This window comes from Cylas formicarius, unplaced genomic scaffold (assembly GCF_029955315.1).
Source record: "Cylas formicarius isolate icCylForm1 unplaced genomic scaffold, icCylForm1.1 PGA_scaffold_1__22_contigs__length_36826433, whole genome shotgun sequence".
In the NCBI taxonomy this organism is placed as follows: domain Eukaryota; kingdom Metazoa; phylum Arthropoda; class Insecta; order Coleoptera; family Brentidae; genus Cylas; species Cylas formicarius.
Window position 1 is genome coordinate 36,648,678 of NW_026844264.1, and position 24,075 is coordinate 36,672,752.

The 24,075-nt window shown below is 32.6% G+C and overlaps 2 protein-coding genes across 2 annotated transcripts; both read right to left on the reverse strand.

Annotated features, from left to right (window-relative positions):
- Window positions 1–92: 92 nt before the first annotated feature.
- Window positions 93–8,678, reverse strand: LOC132696312 (putative mediator of RNA polymerase II transcription subunit 26). Its single transcript, XM_060661065.1, has 3 exons — window positions 8,619–8,678; window positions 5,576–6,081; window positions 93–610 (listed from the first exon to the last, which is right to left on the reverse strand). Exons 1-3 carry the CDS (start codon window positions 8,625–8,627, stop codon window positions 346–348), a joined length of 780 nt encoding a protein of 259 aa, XP_060517048.1. The 5' UTR covers window positions 8,628–8,678; the 3' UTR covers window positions 93–345.
- Window positions 8,679–11,909: 3,231 nt separating this feature from the next.
- Window positions 11,910–23,204, reverse strand: LOC132696727 (uncharacterized). Its single transcript, XM_060661720.1, has 3 exons — window positions 22,943–23,204; window positions 18,801–18,949; window positions 11,910–13,829 (listed from the first exon to the last, which is right to left on the reverse strand). The coding sequence occupies exons 1-3, from the start codon at window positions 22,982–22,984 to the stop codon at window positions 13,463–13,465; spliced, it is 558 nt and encodes a 185-aa protein (XP_060517703.1). The 5' UTR covers window positions 22,985–23,204; the 3' UTR covers window positions 11,910–13,462.
- Window positions 23,205–24,075: the final 871 nt, after the last annotated feature.

Below are 24,075 nucleotides of genomic sequence, written 5' to 3' on the forward strand. Positions count from 1 at the left end.
TTAATAAATTAATTGCCAGAATCTAATAATAAAAATTATATTAATAATTTTTTTTTATTCATATTCAAGTAATAAAATTCCGAATTTTTAAATAAGAATTTCTCACGAATGTGGGGAGCAACAATCTTCATCATTGAAAATGTTAGTTAGTTAGTTAGTAGGAACAGTAAGAACAACAAAGCATTTATAAAAAATTTATAAAAACTGGACCGTGTTTTTGTGGACATATTTTGGTTTAGTGGCGTTTTTACAGAAACCATTTGCTTAGACTAATAAGCCTGCCTCTATAACCCCTAATTACACAGACTAGAACGTTGTATCTACCGCTCGTTAACTGACAATAAATTAACCTAGACCGCCGCCCGCTAGTGAGGCTAGTGCCGCCGAAGGAACGCCCAGCTGTGGCGTTTTCCTGACATTCGCCGCCGGCGGAATGTGTTCTCCCGCAGGCTGGAAGCCGTTTTCGTCCGCCGTATACGAAACGGTATATTCTTTCCCGTCTGGACCTATATAAGAGTAACTCCCTTGTACGGCCAACGCTTCGTTATCTGTGCCCGCATTCCTCACTACTCCGATTTCATCCTTGTGGATGCCGTCGCTTGTGTCGAATCTGAAGGAAAAAGGATAGTTAAACGCTTTTCGTGTCGGCAATTTGAAATCCTGAGCTCAAACTTCACCCACAGCTATGTGACAGAGAAGTACAGAATACACTATGGCCAGAAATTGAATCTCAAGGTAGCATTTTGAAGCTCTACCTTATCTGAGTTACAATCCGAGAAATCAAAAGTTACATACTAAAATTGTAGTGCTCGTAACGGCCTAAAAAATCGTTTTCGGAAGATTACTGTATACTATTCTGGATTCCTCTTGCGTCGGTTTTTGCTGAATCGAAATCGCTGACGTATCGCCAATCATCCTGTTGGCTTCGTCAGAGCTTGACTGAAACTGGCTCGTATTTTACTATGTACCAGCTTATATATTGTTTGAGGGGGGCGCCAATGAAGGGTATAAACATTATCTCGGATGACTGATTCCCAAATTGGCGACAGGTAGAAACCTGAGTCGCGGTTAAGATTGTTAGGTTGTCATAGATTTCTATAGACTCTCGGATTTTTCGTTGGTGGAAGAATTGATTACATGCAAAAATTTTATTTTTATCGAATAAAATTTTGTGTTCGGCAACTGCTCGTGAGTTTATTTGTTTTAGTCTTAAGACTCTTTCATGTTCTTTGAGCCTAGTTGATATTTATCATCCGGTCCCTCAGATGTATTGTTTGCAGCATATGCATGGAATGGTGTAAATTCTTTGACCGATCGAAGATGTTGAGAGATTTCTGGTCAAGTGGTAAATCTGGTTTTGATGTTATATTTCTTTAGAACTTTTAATATGTGGTCAGTTATGTTTTGAATGTAAGGAAAGGCAACAGTGGCAAGTGTGAGATTGCTTTCGAGCTCACTGCTATTGGAAGTTTGTGGTGGAGTGTATTTTTTGTTGGAACGCTTAATATATTTAATCTACTTGACGTGTTAGTCTGATTCTGCAAAGCTGATTCGCCTATTCTATATCCTAAATCCAATGGGCTTATTTTTATTGGACAAAGATTTTCGTCAAATGAAGAGACAATCGTCTTCGTCAACAATTATGAGAACTGTGTAGAAGTTACAAATGGACTATGTAGAAAAGTTTTTAAAAAATGAGAAAAAAGGAAACTGAAAAATAAAACAGATTAATTATTTGAGAATTCTATGATAAATATATTGTCAGACCAATGCAATGAATGACAAGACACGCAATAGACAATTTATACTCATGCCTGATTTTACAGTCACAAGTTTAGCAGAAACGCTTCGCACAAGTGGGCGGCAAATTAAGGGAACGAAGAATTTAAGAATGCAGACTGTCTGACTTTTTTAAATTTCCTTTAAAAATGGAAATATATGGTAATGCTAAACTTGCGAATAAAAATCAGCCATGAGTGTAAATAGTAACAATGTATTTGCAATAGAATATTTAATTAAACTACTTACCACATATTATTACAATTTTCACTAATTTTGAAAAACTCCACCAAGGGCAAGTAAAATATTTTTTGTAATGTGTAATTAATAAATATGATTTGTTACGTATTTGAATTACAAAAACAAAATAATTAAATTATCTACCGCATCTGACTCATATCATTGGAGCAGTTAGGCTGTGAAAGTATCTGATCAGTATATTTTTTTAAGCTGGCAGTGGGGAATAGAAATAATAAATAATTTGTTTGCCTAGCTCTGTCAATTTAGCGTCTACCGCTAAATTTCTTTTTAAAAAAATGTTTTTTGGATCATTGAAGTTTCAAATGATAACCCTCTTGCAATATCACATTGATTAGATTTCCAAGGATGGTTTAACAGGTATATCAGGACCAAAAATATATATTTTTTTCATCAAAATTTTGGCATAATTTATTTTTTCGTTGGCAATGGTCAAAATACTATTCTCTCTATATCCTTTTATTTAAAGATTCTGGACCATATTTGGGTATCATGTTCGCTGATTCTTTTAATTTTTAAACGGTTTCATTTTACTTGTAGATATTTCCGCTTATTTTTGATTGGTTTTGCACATAACCCTTTTACATTTTTACATCTTTATCCATATGACAACAAACTGTAAAATAAATCACAGAAGTTTTCACTTTCAGGCACCATATATAAAAACTTATTCAAGACAATAATATTCATAAAGAAATTAAAATCTTATTACCCCAAAATATAAAAAAAATCAACATTAACCTTATTAAAAATTTTTATTTTTATGTTATTACTCACCATGCTATTAATATACTAGCTCATTTAGTACCTATAGGAGCGCTTGCTCTTCTATTACCATTCTTAGTAATTGTTGATATATAATTATATTATCAATTAATATTTTAATTATTACTCAAATTTTATTACTAATTTTAGAATCTGCAGATTGGCAAAATTGATAACGAGTCGAACATTCGATGCGGCTAGATTTTCCCGAAAATCGAATTGCCAAAATTTCAATTAACTTATTTGGTGGTGCCAGCAAGTATTATTTATCATTTTCCTCGCATCGAGTCTTTAACCTACAATCCTCAATTTGATTATTTACAAAAACAACCGCCAACCCGACCGTTTTGATTCACACATGAAAGTAAAGAAAGTACGTTCGCGTGTTATAAATGATTAGCTATCAAACGTCAGTCGAAACATTAGCCATTAACGAACGAAAGCCGTAATTACCGAAACGTTTCGTATCCTGCCATGTGAATTTTCCGTTTGCTCCGGTCTTAATTTCAATTTCTTCTAAACGAAGGTCCACAATGTTAATTTGTTCAAAGCTACTGAGTATAGTGTGTCTCGAAGTATATCGTTTTGACAAACTATGATCCTTGCCGAATATCGCAAGCTTTTTTTATTTATATTTAAAATTAGCACCTGCCGAATTGAGAATGTTTGTACAGCATATTATTGATTCTAAAAATCATTGGAATCCAATCAGTATATACACTGAAAAGTGGTCTATATAACATTAGAAATAGGGGAGAGTGGAGTACGACGCCCAAAAGCTTCGCCAAAATTTGGGTAAATTTAGTTAAAGTTAGTCAACAATAAATCAACCTAATGGTTAAGAAAGCCACAAAAAATAATAAAAAACTTAAGTGGGCAGCCTTGCCCCACCCTCCCCTACTAATAAAAATTGGGATGACACTGAACCAGTTAAACTAAATGCAGAAATATCAGCATATGTAGCAAAGGGCAAAAAATGTACAAATAATCAAAATTTATAATTATAATAACGAAAAACTAATTTTTGGTTAAATTTTGAGGTGGGAGTATTTGGCCCAGGGGGCCGCCTTGCCCCACCCGCCCCTAACTAACGTGATTTTATTATACCTAATTAAATAATAATTTAATATATAATTTTTATATTGTTGAGGCATTAATTTTTGAAATGGATAATTGTTGACGTGCTTTATAGAAAAGAAAAAACAATTGGGAAATTTTGGATAACCAGTTACGAAATTACGCTTCACGAAAATTGGGGGTCTTCGCTAATTGCGCAGTGCCTACCGTCCATTTATCGACTAAAATGGTATTAAGAAGCTCCGTGGGCGGAGATCTTCGGATAAGTGCATAATTATTACGCAAAAGGTCAGGGGGATCCACTTAATATTGTCGTAAAAACTACTTCTACCAACTTTGACCTATCCAAGAGATGCAACACGTAACGTTAATCGGAATTTATCGAGGTCAATCATCGCCGCGGCCATCCGAAATTCCGGGAATGGAACAATGGAGAACGATAAATCATTTTTTAAACTAATTAGAACAGCTGTTCTTAGTTTACTTTACTCTTCTTTATTAATCAAGGAAAACAAAATAACATGCAATCATTAGTTACTTTCGTACTCTTTGTAATGTAAAATGTGTCGCATAATCGTTAAAATGGTACAAAAAATCTGAACAGACTCGCTTAATTGCATTATATTTGTAGAGCTTAGAATTAAAAAGTATTAATTAACCAATAATACTAAAAATTAAATTAAAGGAACAATGATGAAAATATAAAATGAAGTAAATGTATATCCAACATGATGTCCCCAACATTTTCTAATATTATCTCTCATTTTATGATTCAAAACAAAGCCTGGATGATCTGTATTGAGCATGAATGAAAGCTTATTCGAGCTTTGGCTCAACACTCGTATATTTTCAGAACTGTCATTGTATACTGGGGTTTTTAAAAGTCCCCATATTAAAATGTCGAGAGGCTTTAAATACGGGTTATTAGTCGGCTACTGAATTTTGCCATGTCTGTCTATGTAGTCAGTAACTGGATCGGTATTGTGGGGCGATGCCTCAACTTGTGGCCCAACCAAATTAAATCTAAACATCGATTATTTGGTGGGCCAGAATTGCACACCGCACAGGAACCGATCTTATTTTTTTTGAAATCAGAAAAAAAAATCTTAGAAGAAAATATATAGGGTGTTTGATTTAAAAATCAAAGCTTGCTACTGTTTCTCAACTTCATTATGCGTATGTGTTTTCTTTTCCAAATCTAAAAGAAAATATTGCAAAAATTATGCAACTTTTGTGATATGGGTTAGAAGTTTTGGATCCTATAAAATCGCCTGGGACAAGTACTACTGAAGTTAAAAATTATATAGTTAAAGAATTAAATAATCTCGATGATTTTTATATACTAAGATTAATTGAATTAAGGCCAAACCTTATAAGAGCAGTAATTGGATAGGAAGAAATACATGGTATGAAATTGTTATCGTATTATTTTACTTAAAAAATAAATTTTGCTTTCTGGTTTGCTTTCCACTCTGTAATTAATATGTGATTTTTTAATCTAGTTTATTTAATCATTTCATTATTTAATCGGTATAAACCATTTAATGTTCATACAATCATCAAACAAAGAAATTGCTAAGGCCTGCCATAGTATTTTTGCTGAGAAATAAGAAAAAATGAGAAAATGAATACTGACCAGCGTATTTTAAATCGTTTTCCAACGTATTGTTCGAGATGTGTTTAAATTTTTACTCACGAGTACGAGTAAGCCTCCGGCGGAAATTCTTCGTTGTCGTATTTTAAAATACGCGCTTGCTGGGGATTTTGCACGTGTGCGGGATCGGGTTGCGGTTTCTGCTCCAATTCCCGCTGCAGGAAACTCCTCAGCAAATCCTGCGTCGATTGAATTATACCGGAAAATTGTTGCCTGCCCGATTGCTGATTAAGTGGTTGCTGGAACTGCTGCCCTTGGAATTGCTGATTAGACAATGACTGTTGAGCCTGGAACTGCGGATTAAAAGGCTGTTGCGGGGTAACGGACTGTCGCCCTGAACTGGGTTGTTGATTTACGAAGTTCTGGGGCCTTTGGAACTGTGCCGAACCGAAATCCTGCTGGGACGGTCGGAACTGCCTCTGCGGCGGGTTCTGGAACTGTTGCCGGACGGGCTGCGTGTTAAAAAACTGACCGGTCGGCTGTCGTTGGTGCTGGAAAAGCTGGGGTTGCGACGACGACAGCCCGACGAGGGCGCAAACTAGCAAGATCTGCAAGGGCCGACTCTTAAGTCCGTTTAATTAATTTATTATTAAATTTATGTTGAGAGCCGACTTAGTTGTTAAAATTGCGTAAATTTTAAATGTTAGTTTGGCCAACATCACAAATGATAATTAATCAATTCTATAACCTCAATCTGATTTAATAGTTAAACGACCTTTACCGCCCCGAAGATGAATCTTCCATTTATAACACAGACCGACGCGTTTGTGCAATAATTTTGATAAATTCCTTCTGCCGCTATGAGGCAATTTGTTTATATCCTCGACGAATATGTGTTATGTGCCAATTCGTATTAATTTCTAAAATGTTTTATACGTGTTCGGCTCAAACGAACAATTATCTTATTAAAATGTCAATCTGTGCGTTGCTACAACAAATGCTTACGAATTGTAGTACAAGTGATGTTCTGTTTGGGAACGTGTTGAAAGTGCGGTTTCATATTTTTTACAATAAGTACTAACGATTTCTAAATGTGGATGGAATACGATTATATATCTGGCGAGTGAAAAGTACGGGAAATATTTATATACGATTTAAATTAAACCTATTTTTTTAAGGATTTTGCTCATTGGCAGTTGTGTCGAGTTCTAGTTAGTATTTGATTTGTTTTGGGAAAAATGCTAAAATTAAATGCGCCGAATATTTGAAATTTTCATAGTTTTTTCATTCTTAGACATCAAAGTTTCTATGTATACGCATTTTTGAAATACCGTGACATATTTTTTTCATAGACATTTAAGTTTCTATATAAAATAAAAAGTGGTGTACCAGACGAAAATTAACCTACTTTCTTAAACCAAATTTGTTTTCAAAAAAACTTGAACAAGCTACTATAATACTTCAGTGGAGCTCTGAAGAAGCCAACAAGATGAATGGCAAAACGTTTCGTAAATAGTATTAAATGGTTTCGATTATAAAAGGGCAAGTCTAAAGAAAATTCTAAAAAATATTTTTTTCAAATGCGGATCTTCCCCGTGGAATTGACCTGACTTTTTTAAATACCGCGGTATGCATTTTTCCTCGTGTATAAAGAAACGAATGTTTCAAGATATATATTTAAACATCTTTTAACATACTCAATCAAACTCGTAACTGAAAGGACGTTTATCAATCTAATTGCAAAATATTATTTTGATAAATTAACGGTTTGTTACTTGCGCTGAAAACTTAGTTTGGTTTTTGATTTAATTAAATATCCCAACATTTTGTTAGACATTGTCTTAAAGAGAAAAGAAACTTGATAAATATTTTTGTAATTTATTTCAAACGCGTACCAGTGGTTTATTTTAGAGAAATATCTTTTTATGTTATTTAGTAATTTGTTTATTTTGTTTTTTATTAGTTAATTTCTCGAAAAATAAAAAAAAATGTAAAAGGTCCATTATACTGAAACACGAAAGAGGTTCAGGTTCGCTATTGGTACGTTATTTTCCCAGTGTAATCTAAACTGCAATGAGAATGCAGTCAGTATTGATTTTTGAGGCAAATTTTATTTAGGGACAGACCGGTAGTTAAAGGGGATAACATTATTTTTTATACACGTTAAAACTAAAAAGCCAAATAATTGTGATAAGAGAAAGTTTTATATTATTTCTCAATATTTCTTCTTGTTTCGGGTTTTTGAGGGTAAAGCGTTCACTAGGGGGTACTTTGTGCAATCAACTATCCTTTGAACTAAGTAATTGTGATATATTTTGAATGTTTTAAAATTAATACACTATTTTAAAATCGAAAATTTTCTGTTGAATATGGGGTGCAAAAATGTACTAATCAAACTAAACAAAAAAAGTTTATTTCTTATGTAAGTAAAGCATTTACACCTTCTGCATATCACTTACTTCTGATAATTAATTTTAATAATATTAACAACTACTGCTTATTGTTAAATTAATTTTTTCGTTTATACCGCATATTATCTGTCGATTTATTTTATTTTTTTAATTTTTCCCTTTATTTAAGAAATAAAAAATATTGGTTATGTGCACACTTTTATGTAAATATGTATCTTTGTTTAAAGAATATTCTTGCAAAAATATGTACTGCTATTTTTTAACCGATATATTTTACTATACCGTATTTTTTTTTAATTATTTTGAATTTCTAAGTAAAATTGTTATTATAACATCATAACACTTTCCTAATTTATTTATTTTGGGTTTCATTATTTAGTATTGTTATTTTTGTATTTATTATTTTTATTATTATTTTTTTGTAGATTTTTAATTATTTAAGATTTATAATTAATTATGTGAAATTTTTATAATTTTTTTACAAATTTTTAATTATGATTTTATTAAATATTAATTATCAAATGATATGTAAATGATTGCAATCAGAATTATATCGGTAAACAAAATTATTACACAACGCCCTATTCAAGAGTCCCCATTACTAGTTATCGTTTTCTGTTATAAAATTTGCCTCACTTCAAACTGCGTTCCAGTTTAGATCGAGTTCACTGCATTATCCTAATCCGCGTGTAAACCCGCGAACTTTACTCTCGGCAAAATTAATCACCACTCACCGCTCTCATTGAGATGTTGTATAAACACGCAAACAAGACGAGCAGTGCCGCTTGATGATCTTTCTTATATAAGCAACACTTTCAACGACGTCCCCCAAAATCGCCAGAAGATGGTACCCACCTGACTTCTGAGGTTAAAACGGTAACACAGAATCGAGAATAAATATCAACGACTCTCGGAAGGTCAGCGGTTGTTTACTTAATGAGCTAGAAAAGTATCGAACCCCGTGAATATTCCGATTCGGTTTGAAAATACAACGGTTTCTCTTGTTTTACGCAAACCCGCGAGTTTTACTTTTCGATATTCGGCTTTCCTGGATAGAAATCAGCGACCAATGGAATTTGGTCGAATTCGTGGCAGAAATTATTTGGAGGTCCTTCATATTTTACACCAGAATTCCTCTTGGGTTTATCCGAAATCACTTTCTCAGGAAATTGAAAACCCTTTCCAAATATAAGCAAAATAAGTTCTCCAAAACACAAGATTCTATTTTTTAAGGAATTTTCTAGTTTTTAGTCAGTTTTTATTATGTTATCTTCTCACTTTAGGGTGGCTCGTGGATAGAGAATAGATTTACAAAGTTCAAAAATCAATATTCAAATAACGGCAAAAATAAAAAATAGCTATAGTAATTATTACACCCATCTTTATACAATCTGTATTTTTCCTCAGAAAATTATGGTGCTAAAAAGTGAGGTTAGGAAATAGAGAACATTCGTACAGTGTAATTTAAAGAACTTTAAATTAATAACTCTTTCTAGCGCCAGAAAACTTTGACTTTAACTTGAACTTAAATTTTAACTACTTTAATTTCTATTAAAATTGCTTAGGGCCATAGATATATAATTATTGTGACATGTGATCCAAATTAATGCGTTCGGTCTGTTGGTGAACTTGGCTTCCGAATTTTTACGCTCTTCTTGGTGTTTTGGTTAGTTTTTGTTACTATTTTGTCTTGAAGGAGCTGGTAAAGCTAGATGTTGATGATTATTGATTAATGATTTCAGTTTACCAGCTGGCTAAACGTTAATGACGAAAATATCTTCATCCATACAATACACAATTTATGTATTCAGGAGCGTAGGTAAAAATTCGAAAATCGATGAAATAGAATTTTTCGAAAGCATCTACGCTAGTATAAAAATTTTATATCTCGGTAACGGTAGATCCTATAGGATCGCCGTTAGCACAGAAATGATCACTGTCGAAAAAAAAAATAATTTTGTCTGTCGGTTCTCCGTTCTCTCTTCTCGTCTTTTGGTTTTTCCTGAAAAACTTTCGAACCGTTGGAGCTACAAAATTCAAATTTGTTTCCTTTTTAACCCTTCTCATAAGAAATGATACTGATCCGAAGCCGATATTCATCTTTTTTTCGCGATTTTCGACTGTTTTTTGAAGTGTCCCAAATTTGAAGCAATCGACTTCATCGACTTTGCCCCGTGACGGAACCATCATTTTTGAAAAACCGTTTACGAGACCAAAAAAAAATTCTTGAACCAGAAGACGCAGAAGATACGGCTCCATAAACTTTTATTCCTGACAATTTTTCAAAAATATGCAGGGTGGGCTGCAAATTCAAAAAAACTGAAAAATGGGTCCACCTGTTATTGAAAATTGGTTATAACTGAAAGACTATGATTCAGATCTTACTTTCTTTTATATTGCGATATAGCCCACCTATACAGCAAAAAATGCTGTTTTCAAAGCTTTCATCTATTGTACAGGGTGCAGTTGATTGAACAGAAGTTGATTATTTAATTGGTTGCAAAAGTTATGAGGAAATGGCAAATAATTTTTTTTAAGATTATTCGGATGCACAAATTAAAAATATTTTGAAGTATACAGAGTGGCTCAAAAAACCGTGGCGAATAAAACATATGTACTATCATTCAAATGCTTATGAGCAATTATAACAGTTCACAAAGATATTTTCGTAGGTAAATATTTAAGGAACATAAAGGAACTTCAAGGAACAATGATCTTTTTTATTTTATCTCATTTCATTTATGTTTTTAAAGTAAATTTTAATGGTGTGTCATATATTAGAACGTTTTAGTGATGTTTGATCTAAAGTAAACTAAATTTTCATTTAAAGTTCTAAAATCTTCCACCACGAAATAAAAAAAGATCCGTGTCCGAAAGCGAATGATAACTTTAAGTGATATTGGTCGAACAAAATTGTTCACTTTTACTTACTTGTCTAGTTATTAATTATAAATGCAAACCGTCGCTGACAAATCGACATTCCATCTGGCGACCAGTTTATTTATTCATAATTCCTTCCAAAATATTCCCGAATTTGCGATTATCATAAATTTTGGATTCTCTAAAAATGCGACCATATATTTGTCTAAAATTGCGCGGGACCCGTATGCCTTGACATTAAAATCAAATTTTGAATACCCGCATTCACCAGTGCTTACTTTGCGTAAAATTCGGAGAAGTGATTTTTTTTTGTTCCGAAGAGAGAGTTCGAAGAGAAATCAGTTGCGTACCATCAATGTGGTACGCCCGCCACTGGTGTAGCTAAATATTATATATCTAAAGTGGTATTACATATATTAAAAAAATATATTTTTAAATATTTTTCCACCCTGTATCTCAAAAGTTTAGAATATATGTTGGTATAAAGTTTTCTTTTTAAAATACACCCAAAAATCGGCCCCTTTATTTTTGACATTCAATTAGAATACACCCTATATTCACATTCGAACGTCGCAAGGCAATTTGTCGTGACGTCATATAGGCCTGCGGGTAAACTTTAATCAGCTTATTTTAATATAAACAATTTTTTCCATGAAAATTAATTATCCGCAGCTCGTTAAAAAAGGATTTTTGATATTTTCTTGTGTAAGGCATTTTTTAATATAAAAAAGTACGCCATAAGGAAACCAGATGGTATTCAATTTCACTTAAACCTGAAAAATCCTTGAAACGGCTGCTGAAAATGAGTGAAAATAAATAAATGAATGAAACATGAACAAGGGTTATTCTATTTTTGAAATATTTTAATTATACCAAAATTTTGCTCGAACGTTCCCTGCTTTAGTCAACGTGCAATTGCATACTAGGAATACAAACTGAGGCGAAGCTCACAACATGAGACATTCGAGGCATCCCAAAAACCAAAATTAATTTTTAAATGGACATTTGAAATGAATATGGACAACAAAAAAATGAAAATTTATTAGGTTAAATTTAAGCAATTAAAGAAATATCTCCGCATTATCTTAAAGTCAAAGATTTAAGTGAATGCAAGGGTTACTTTAATTTTCTTAGTTATATTTCATTTCATTTCACTCATCAAAAAATTGTTTTTCTTTAATATCTATTTTATTTGTGTGACTGTTGTCATAAATGGGTCTTCTCTTTGTTTATAAAGAAAAAGGATTAGAACTTAAGGTTTGAATCTTTATTTATAATAAATTCATTTGGCAGTCTTGTCGAATGTTCCAATTGAAATCTGAACGATAAAGGTGTAATATTTACAGTTGAATATCTGGCAGTCTTACTAAACTAAAATATAAATTATATAACATACATGAATAAAATTAAAAATAATGTACTACTAAAAGTAAAACACGCCATGATCAAGAAATTAAAATGGAGTCGAAACAGTATAAAATACTAAAATGGAGTATTACCAAACAGGACTTGGTAATACTTTACAAATGTCTTAAAAACAACCTTTTGCTACAACTACAAACTAAATAAATTTGGTCTTTAAAGTAATTTTAAAAAACATTGAAAGATTCGAGAAATTCTTTAAGGAATATAATAATTAAGAAATAATAAAAACTCTCCAGTAATAATAATATTAATAAGTCATATTTAGTATATTAATTTTATATTTATAAAGTCAAAGATTTCGTTTTTCATAATCATTACGAAACTAATTAAAACATACATTTTGTGAAGTTAAAACATTGAGAAAACTAATAAGAGATTATGCCAAAATAAATCCCAATTTTAAAACCAAATGCCTATTTTATTTATTATTTTTTTGCTTTATCACAATATTTGGTTTACTTAATCGACATCTGTTTATTTATGTGATATTTATGAAAAATTTTAAATACCTTTTGGATCTCTTTTAAAATTTTACCCTTATGTGATTTATCGCAATGGAAAATCTGGCAAAAATCACCATCGGAACCTTATAAGAGACATTATTTTGCGAAATATTATTAAATTTAGAAATAATGATAGTCCTTATTATATTATATATATATAATAGGTATTCGATTTTGCTATTTGTTTAAATTTAGGAATAAAAATTATGGAAAGCTGAGTTGATAAAATATTGATAATGAACGGTTCTATCTGCAGCTTTGAATAGCGATTTATTAAAGTGTATGGATACTTGTTTGACATAGTTTCTTGCTCCTAAAACTAAAATGTCTCACTCAATTTTTATTTTATTTTTATTACTCTGCCGATGTTTATTTGAAATATATTTCTCATTAAATATAAGTGAAAGAAGAAAGTAAAAGAAAACTTAAAAAATATTTTTTTGACCGACTGTAACCTTAAACACAGGGTATAAGAAATGTGATCCAAGATCAGGATCAGTGCGATAGTGCGATCGAAACGTCGGAGAGAAAATTTCAATGGGCGTTTGTAATTTCTTTCGACCGCGTATGTAACCCGGTACTATTTTTTTTATTCTTTTGCAATGTGACTCAAATTTTTAGAGGTCAATATTGCCGACAACGAGTTTGCAATCAAACCGCGTCAAGGTCAACGTTTTCGGTATCACATAGTCGACGAAAGCTACATGATCCGATTTGCGAAATCAATCAAGCACAATCGTGCGACTACGGCAATGAATAAACAGATTGCTTTAACCTAGACCACCCCCGGATAAGGACGCCAATGCGGCCGACGGTATGCCAAGTTGGTTAGTCCTTCTGTCATTCGGAACGGTGGCGTTTCTGTTGCTGCCGGACGGTTGGTTATTATTTCTGGGCGGTTGCATCCCGTTTTGAGTTCCCGTCGAAACGCCACCGGGAGGTCTAAATGCGTTACCGGCGGGGACTTGGAAGGTGTTTTGCCGGGAGGACGTGTCGTCGGTCACATAGAGCATACCGTTGGGAGCGATGTAGGAGTATCTTTGCACAGGATCGGCCTTGGGGGGGATGGCTCGGTGTTTCCAATAGCCGTCGCCCAAAAAGTTTCCTTGGGGATGTAAGAAATCGTCCTGGGCCAAGCTGCAATATAAAAAGTCGCTTTTGAATAACCACGTTGAAGATAAGAAAACCGGAAACTAATTCTAATAAACATAGCAGCATTATAATATATAATACTTCTATTGTAGACCTGTTATGTGCGGGTTAGTTTTGGTCAGTTGGTTAGTCAGTTAGTTCTCTCAAACTCATTTATCGGCACATAGTTCTCAGCAGAAAATTGAAATCAACATTGTGTGAGATGTTACTCGAATTATTATTTCCAAAATTTTTAATATTCTTGTTTTCGATGTTGGCCTTTGTTTCCCGGTTTCTGTGTATGCTTTTGCCTATGATTAAAAATAAAAAATGGGATTCGTTCACATTTGGATATATGAGAGCTTCAGATGGATTTTGACGGATTCGCCAATTATTGCAGAAACCACAGATTATTCTTAAATCTTAAAAAATGTCGTTATATTCTATTTACCAGAAAAAATGATTTTATAGATATATAATGATTGACAATAAACAGCTGAAAAGAGTGAAGAAAGTAAAAGACTTGGTAATTCTTTTTGACTCACAGCCTCATAACGAAACAATTGTCGAAAAATGTTTGAGAAATCTGGGCTTCATTTTGAAAACTACCAAACGGTTCAATAAGCATCAGTCAGTAATAATCGTGTATAAACAAAATAAGATCTGTACTAGAGTACTCATCCACAGTTTGGAATCCTATTTATAGTAAATTTAACATCAGAAGAGAAAGCATACAAAAAAAGTTTTTTAAGGACTTAAACTTTAGATACAAAAGAGATCGACACTTTTGCTCGTACGAAGAAAACTTAAAATTTTGCAATTGAAGTAGCTCGAAACTCGAAGAAGCTGTTTTAATGTTGCTTTTCTTTACAAAGTTGTAAATAACCTTGTGGTTTCTCCTTTTTGTATAAATTACTTGAGCTTCAACGCTAATCCATATCAGGTGCTGGGACTATTGAGCAATTTCGGTCGAATTTATATTAATTTAAGCCTTAGTTTATTTCAAATAAACGTATATAAAATTCTTTAGCTCGTAGTTACAATTTATTTAAATATAACCTTTGCTTTCATTGTAGACATAAGAAATATTTCTACTCCCGTCTGTAAAATACCTTAATACCCACCGATCTAGCGTGCGGGAAGCGTCGTTTTACCACGTCAGTTTCGTTTCCCATGAATGCGACCCACTTCGGAGATTTCCGGGATTCTACCGCACGAATTTGGGACCGATCGGATATTTTCGGAGATCTGAATTTTGACGTTTGTCAATTCTGACAGTCATGTCAGCGAATCTATTTGTGTTGTTTTGCGAAAATGTAAAAGAGTATAGTATGCAACACGTTCGGTAAACTTTTTAACTAACTCGTTTATTAAAAACTCGCTCCGCTCGTATCAAATAAACTCGTGAGTCAAATGCCGTTTACCGCACTTGTTGCATAATATACTCTTATTGCTCACTTTCCCGATATTGTTAAATAGTATAACCCTACATTGTGCCATTCTGTAATTGAGTAGCTGCGTCTGCCTGTTGAATGGAGTGTGAAATATATATAAACAAATACATACATAAATATAACTGTTTGTAATAAAATTTGCAGAACCTTTGAATTCGATTAATTTATGGAATAAGAACCAATAATTTCATCAGTTTTACCCAACTTAACTTTATTCAAAAATCGGTTGAATATTGAACTTTAATACAATGCTTAAGCTGTAATCGCCGCCATATCTCTACGGGAAAATAGATGTAGAACATATCAGTGTTCGTATGAAAGATCAAGAGATCTTTTTCTTACCAGTGCGTAATAGTATGTTATGCACCAAATGCGGTAAACGGCATTTGACTCACGAATTTATTTGGCACGAGCGGAGCGAGTTTTTAATAAACGAGTGATTTCAAAAGTTTACCAAACGTGTTGCATACTATACTTCTTCTACGACCGTTAGTTTTTGGGTACATTTTCGCAAAAAACACGAATACATTCACTGACATGACTGTCAGAATGGACAAACGTCAAAATTCAAAGCGTGGGAAATATCTCATGTGGAAAATAACACATTTTTTCTTACTCATTTTTTTTGCAGTATTTAGAAAATATACAGGATCGTTCCAAAAGTAGATGTCGATACCAAGTTATTTTGCTACTTTTACTATCTTTAATTTCTTGACAATATAATTAAAAATCCTTGCAAAACATAAAATTAAAATAAATATCCCCAGATGGTAAAATCTAGTGGAGTAATATCTAGAGATCTTGCAGGCCATTCTATGCTACCAATCCACTGTGCCGAGGCGAGCCGTATTTAAATATTCAACCACTTGTTAGGAAAAATGGGACGCAACATCATCCCCTTGAAACCAAATCTGTCTATCTGGCATTTCAAGCTGATGAATAACTGATAAAATTGTGTTCCGTTGGAAAAAAAAAAGCAAAGTCTCCACATTCTGAGACCAACAATAAAATAGTCCATATAAAAGGTCTTGAAATGCTTTGCTTAGTTTGTGGTTAGTTAGATACGGGGTGTTGAAGAAAAACGGCTTGCAATTTGCCCAAAGTAATTTTTCAATCATAGAGGGCCAATTTTTAAATACATAAAAATTGTGAAGCCCAGTGCCGTCACGGGAGGCTTCTTAACGAACAGTTTGTCAAAAAGATCTGAGCTAAACAATTTTTGTTATTTACTACACTCGAGCAAAAAATATTAATCATTGCTATTTTCATGAATTAAATCACAATAAACGGAGTTTGAATAAATATTTAAGAAAATGATGAAAATGACCGCCAGAAACTAAGCAAACTAAGCGTTTCCCGACCTATAGGAGCTTTTTTTTATAACAAATCTCCGGCAAAATCTTGCAGTTTCCTCATATTTGAAAAGTGACGTCTTCAAGTATAACAATATCGATTTCTCTGACTTTTTTATCAATTTGCGATCACGAACTTAATTCAAATTTAATTGCATTTAGCAAATTTTTAAAAGTGACTTTTTATCAGGGCTGCCTTTGTCAAAGAGAAGTTGTAGGGTTCGTAATATCGAATACCGAAGAAGAAACAAACGTGCATCGACATTCCGGTCTAATTACTATTTTCTTTGCTCTTGGCTGCATAACATAAATACTGAAAAATTATAATATCGCAATAGTAATAAATATGCATAAATAAGCTTTTACATAAAAATTCCGATTTTTAATTGCAATTAAGCGAATTCAGAGCGCGCCCATTAATTAGCGTAACATTTCAACGGACCTCTCGATTGTTACATTTGTTATTTAATTGAGTACGTGACATTGCCCAGTCATATCGCCAGCGCCCAGTTAGTAGTGAAAGCAACCGGAGGTCCTTTCTACGGAGCCCACCGCGACAAGCTTCCACTGAAAAAGGCTCAAAAGATCCATTCCTTATCTTATTCGTTCTCTGCCATTTCTGAGAATCTATTTTTTTAATGCCGAATGCAAAAAAACCTTAAGCTTTAGAAAAGATAACCAATAAATTCAATAACGACAGAGCTAAAGACCGAACATTCAGCAGGACTGATCGCTTAACAAGCTTTTTAGAAGTACTGACACTGACAACAAATGGGCTTATAAAACGCTTATTAAACAGTTTGGACCATGGACTATAGAAGCTCAGGAAGGACAGGAAAACAAAAGAAGATACTGAGTTCTTCTAACGGAACATTTAACTATATCATTAGAATTAACCATGTGAGAGAGAACCCTACATTCCTCCAGTAGCACCACCTCAAAAATTTCAGCATTTCAGCTACTAGACTATGATAGTTAATTCTAAACTCATCTGCATTGTAAACATTTATTTTTCTTTTAGAGCCTTTAATTTTTATCAACATATTTATTTACCATTCTCTTAAGAAACACCTGCTATGTATACTCACAGCTGCAAACCTTCACTGTTTAGACCTGGATTTATTTACGATCTCACATGATTCGTTAAAGAAGATACTGACCGATAGACTACTTGATCCACATTCTTTCGTAATCTTCTCTTGCTTTTACTTATTTAAAGTATACCACATAATAAATAAATAAATCGAAGCAAAAAATAAGATTGATTAAAAAGAACCGATCTAAGTTTTAGGATAGACACCCTAGAGAGGTGTATCCAGTTTTTCCACAAAGAAAGCATATCTTAAAAAAAACATTTCTTTTTTTTTTTTTAAACCACAGTCTACTGTAAATAGTGTAAAACTATTCACCACATTTCTGGAACTCTCCTCAAGCTTAACAACAAACGACGCAGTTTTGTAACTAGTAACTTTAAACAGGATAGTTCTAACTTCGTTATACGGAGAACATTTGAACAGTATGTGGAACAGAGTTTCATTTTCTGGGAGATTACATACTGCGCAAAGTTCACTATCGTCGAGTTTATATGAAAAACCTTTATACGTGACTTTTGTGAAGTGATACATTAGTCTAAACATAACTATTTCTATTAAAAAAAATAATTTTTTAAGTACATTTTTAGCAACATTATGATCCTTAAGTGTATATTAGGTATGAAATAGAAGTAGTGCGAATAGAAAAGAATAGAAACAGTGCGAATAGTGTTCATGTATAGAGGACAATTTTTAATGTTGGGTTGGTGAGATTCATTAGTAATTATAGTAGTAATATAGTTTTAAACACAACTTGTTGGTCTATTAACATATGCTAAATCGTATTATTGTTCAGCTTACAAATAGCGGAAAACTAAGTGCTTTATTAGTGCTTATTAAAACCATTGGACAAATCGCGAGCAATTATATTGAATAATTACCCATATCCAACATGTACATATCACGAATGGAACTTAGCGATTTTTAGGTTAGTTTAGTAAAGATATGCAATCCTACCATATTTAGGTGACTCGCTTTCACATTTGCGTAATCACTCTTCGAACAATCGCATTGATCCCTGCACGTACCTACTTTCTAAACATTTGAAAACGTGGTCCTTATTCGCCGATTATTACTTACTTGTATGAATAGTCCACGTGACCTGGGAGGTCGCAGTCGTACCCTTGAACGTATCCATCTGGATGATAGTGAGGGAGATAATAAAATCTCTGAAAGTATTGGTAGGGGAAACTCTCGCACAGTCCGATCAGCGTCAAAGTCACAATAATCTGGAAATTTTCGCATTTTTTTTGAGTATATTAAAATGCGCTGGTGTGGATGCAATTGATTTTTTTTAAGTGTTTACATAACGCGACAAACTTTTCAGTTAGCGCTGGTCTCTAATTCAAATGCAGTAAGAAATATGGGACTTCTACAAACCATACCGTAATTAGCTACTGTATGTAGTAATTAATATACATTATTAGTACGTATAGAAACAGATTACAATAACCCACCTTCATCGTAATCTCGATTATAAGAGTTTCACAGAAACATTGACAATAACCTAAATTAGAATATTTTTGCAATTACCCTTCGCTACTAACACTTAACAATTTTTTTTAATTATACACATGCATTTTTATATATTCTGGTAATTAGTTAGTAAACTGAGAAGAAACCAGGAAAACTGGATAACAGAAACCCTTACTGGCTTTATTGGACATTGGGTTTATAAATATAGTGTTTTTTGTGTTTTCTTCATAAGTTTGTACCTATACTTACATTGATTAATTTTCAATACTTAAACATGGATCGCCCAACTCTTTATGCCTTAGGTGGGGTAAGAAAAATACACTAACCTGAGGAGCTACTTTTTTTTAAGTAAATTGTCAATATGCTGAGTTCAATTCAGACGTATTATTAGCCTTGGAAATATAATCTGACCTAGAAGACCCGCTCAAGTTCTGTGTTATAGATTTTTATTTGTATAGGTGCAACAAACTTTTTTTCCTTTTGCAAAGTAGTCTTTTCTATATATATCTAGATTTCCATTTACCAGGATTTGGAACTCTCTCTCGCTAAGACCAGTACCAAATTATCGGCAAATGGAAGACATAGTGCCAGCAAAGTTGAATCTTTCAAATTAAGAACATAAATGGACTACAGCACAGCCGCAGGTCCCAACTGTGAACCCTGTGGAACCCCAAACCTATTGCTTTCTATTTCGCTTGACATATTGTTGTACTGCTGACTTTATAACATTATATATAATATAAAGTCAATGTTTACTTCAATAGATAATTAATATTCAAACGAAACATGTGCGCAAGTTTACGCCCCTGAATACGCATCGATAACTTCTGTTCCCGCTACCGATTAATTAATAACGCTTAACGTGCCATTACGTAATTAGCAGCAACTTGGTGTAATTAACGTCTCATTAAATTCGCCGCCTTCGATTTGCCATTGCAAAGCTTTTAAGGAAATTACAGTTTATGTATTTTGTCACATCTTAAGCAATTTTGTCTTATTCACGTTCGAAAGGTTATAAATCGAAGTTTAGCGGAATTATTTTTCCTTAGGCGACATGTGCCGTAATACGCATATAAAGTTAATAGAAAGGCGGAAAGCTCCAAGTTCAATATCTTGATGCGGGAGCCATTGCAAGTGGTTTGCGAAGTTCTTTTTTGCATTTTTTAATTACTTAGTTTCGTTTAGTTGAGGATTAAACAAAAAATAACAATTATAAAAAAGGGCAAATTAAACCCGTCAACATTTTTCTTTAATTAACCAAAAATTTTTTTTTTTTCATATAAAACCTAGTTGCATATAAACTGGACCAAGTAGAAATATTAAGACCATATCGCATTTCGAAACTGTTTCTCATTTATTGTAGCCAACCCTAACAAAACAAACAAAGATAATATGAAACTATGTGGTATCGACTACCAATCAACAATATTTGTGGCTTGTTATCAATTGGTTAGATTTGCCATTGAATGCATCCGCGTGTTTGTTTTATAATGGAATCGATTCTCTCTGGTATAACATCCACTAACATTTTACCATATTCTGGATGAAAATTATTCACAATTTCCTGAAGTTTCGGATTTAATTGAGGAATAATGATGACTACAGAAATTCGAACTGTTTTCCTCATTCGGAGCCATTGGAATCCCGACTAGTTAAAGGTCATTTTAATACAGAAATATTTAAATTCAAAAAATAATTGAATCTTTTCAATGGACGTCAGAGATAAAAAGAAGACGTTTTGACAATATGCATTTTCATACCATTACAGCTCAAGGACACAAGGAACTTTCATTTTGAGACAGTCTGTGTGATATTCTCATTCTCCTTCTGGCACTCAGATAATTCCGCTTCGTAAATCACTCACATAAATTTAAAACTTAGATTCGTCACTTGGTTAGTTTAGCATGTGACCATTTTACAACTATCTATTTTGCAGTGTTTTGTCCAGCAATCCTTTCCACGAACTATTTTTGCAAAGAATTAACTTTTGTTTTTGTATCTTGAAGAATATTACATCTCTAACCGATGATAAATTTGTAGAATAATAATCGTAATAACTTTGTCATTAACTTATCAGCATTAATTTATATTGCTTAGCATTATGTCAGATATAAGGAAGACATTAATTGTCAGTCACAGCACTCTTCGAAATTATATGAAGATTATTCCGTATTTTGGTAAATATTTCAAAAACAAGCGGTTTAAAATATAATATGTGTCATATAATTATTCCATTGTATGACGATAAAACACACAGAGTATTATATTAAAAACACCAGTTAGGCTAATAACTCAGAAAATTGTTAGTATTTTGTTTTACACGTCAATGTGCTGTCATCCTTGCATTTTGTTTCCTTATTTACAGTTCTCTTTACAAGAAAAACAATACCAATCTTATGATTATTTTTTGTACTATTTAAACAGTTTGAAATATGATTATTTCTTTGAGCTTTATCAGAGACATATATTCAAGGTTATATGTAATAAACGAGAAATCATTGACGTAGTTATTTAAAAAAAAATTAAGTAAAACTGAAACTTAACATTTTATATTTATATTACTTTTAGAAATTATTTTAAACAAGAACAATAACAAGGTGGTAGGTATAAAAATTAATTTTTGGTCATTGTTTCTCGATCACTTGACTTTTAAAAAAAATTGAATAGAGTGTTTTGCAATTTTAAATATTTATTTGCAAAATATATTTAAAAAAATTTAAGACAAGGTATTCTTTGATACACCTTTTTATAAAATTAATTAGAACACAAGAGTAAAGTCAATATTATAATATACTATATTTTGTTAAATACCTTTTACAAACAAATCGCATAAACATAAATTAAAAATTCTACAAAAAGTAAGTATTTAGCAAAGTATGAAAAACTAAGTATATAATAATAATAATAATAATAAAAGTGACTTTATTGTGTTGCACTAGAAAAACATTTCACAAAAGAAGTTACACTTTCTCATTTAACCCACAATTATCATACATAAATTACTTGCTAATTGTTAGATATGCCCGTGCAATATACAACTAGAACGCAATCAATGCAAAAATAAAGAAATATTTTTTATTTACATCAATTTATTTCTATTAAAAAAGCATGTAACAAAAGAAGAAGAAGTGGGTGGGGTGGCATGCACTCAAGGCACTTCGCATGCAGATATCAGTTCAATTGCCTGGACAGGTAAAATTTTAAGAGTAAGAGGAAACCTGTTATAAATAAATATATATTCTTTTAAAAATGTTGCAAAAAATGTTTTAATTAAACTTAGCACTTTTTCTATTCAAAATTTTAAATATAGATTTAAATAAACACCAGGCAGAGGTAAAATGGTGAAGTATTCCAATGCACAATTACATACTACAGAAAATGGTCTCTAGAGTAAAAAAGTAATAATTCAACGGTATTTACAATGGCTTATTAGGGAAATTATGTGTTACGGCTTCATTAAAATTATCATATCGCTTCTGATAATTACGAAACCTTATAGTCCGCTCTGATAAATTATAGGCTGGACAATAATGGGTTAAGTGGCCCTTCGGGACCGGAAATTTTAAGACGACAGGAGTGCTCATTTCTTTTCCAGGACCGATTCTAGAACTTATTGCTGCCATAAAATTGTATTAGAGACCACCGTTCTTTAATTTTTATCACGATTAGTTGCACTGGTTTTTAATGACACGGTACGTTGGTATCTTTGCAAAAAATCAAAATGTGTGATCGTTAATCTTACTTACGTTAAAAGCGGTCGACGATTTTGAAGCCGAAATTGCCAGCATGTTCACTTAAAATCGAACGGAACCTAACCGGTCACCACAACAACCGAACAATGGACGGACAAAATGTCGCGGTATAAAATCCAATTAGTTCCTAAGTCACCGCTTTCATTGGGAAATTTGAACATTCGACTAAATCGGATTGTTCCGCAGGTCCATTCTTATATACACGCCTTCAAGGATGTGAAAAAAAAAACGTCAATCGGATGACACTTCGCTTAACAGTAACTCCAAGACAAATAGTATGCTTTTTTAAAGTCTCTTTTCTTTTAAGCTTTGCATTTCATTCAAGGCTGCCGCACGGTTTATTTCACAGTTTAATTATATCGACCTGCGACGAGGTGGCATACGCAAAATGTAACGTTAAATATGATTTAAAGAGACTGGTTATGTGGAAATACGTTAATTATTAAGTTTGAGGTAAAATTGTTGGGTCCACTTTTGACGACAATTGCTTGAAACAGTGACAAGGTTTTTTATATAGGGTACCTTTTGCTATAGACAGTGAACTGCCCCTAAACTTTCATGGACTCGTAACAGAAAAAGGGGTCAAATTTTCCGGTAGAAAAAGACAGCTAGTAATGGGAATAAATTTTCGGTTGTGTACCGATTAGTGAATTTATTGAATTAATTAAGTAAGTATTAAGACATATTTTTCTTCGTTCCTATAACGGGTCCATTGGTTCTAGGCACTGGATTACGATGAGTTCCAAATGAAGCATTTTTAATGTAATTAAAAAAAAATTAATTATTATATATTTTTAAATAGATTTCCTTATTTTACTACTTAAATTTGTTAATATGTAATAAAATTCATTAATCTCCTGATAACGAGTTTGGTGATTTAATGTCATAATAACATCATAAATAATAACTTAGTTTCTCAAAGAAGTTTCCAAAGGCTATACTGTAATACTTTTTATAAAACTTCTGGATTCCTCCTGCGTCGATTCCAATAGCAATGAAACCGAAAGCAATCCGACACTTGCCACTCTTGTCCTTCCTTATATTCAAAACATCACTGACCACATATCAAAAAGTCTAACGAAATACAATGTCAGAACCACATTTACCACTTGCCCAAAAATCTCTCA

Coding starts and splice junctions, on each gene's coding strand:
- LOC132696312 (XM_060661065.1), bottom strand. Junction 611..5,575: donor CCGGAGGCTTACTCGTACTC/GTGAGTAAAAAT, acceptor TTTTTCCTTCAG/ATTCGACACAAGCGACGGCA.
- LOC132696727 (XM_060661720.1), bottom strand. CDS start 22,984: ATGCTGGCAATTTCGGCTTCAAAATCGTCGACCGCTTTTAAC. Junction 18,950..22,942: donor AATCGTCGACCGCTTTTAAC/GTAAGTAAGATT, acceptor GAAAATTTCCAG/ATTATTGTGACTTTGACGCT. Junction 13,830..18,800: donor CACGTGGACTATTCATACAA/GTAAGTAATAAT, acceptor TTTATATTGCAG/CTTGGCCCAGGACGATTTCT.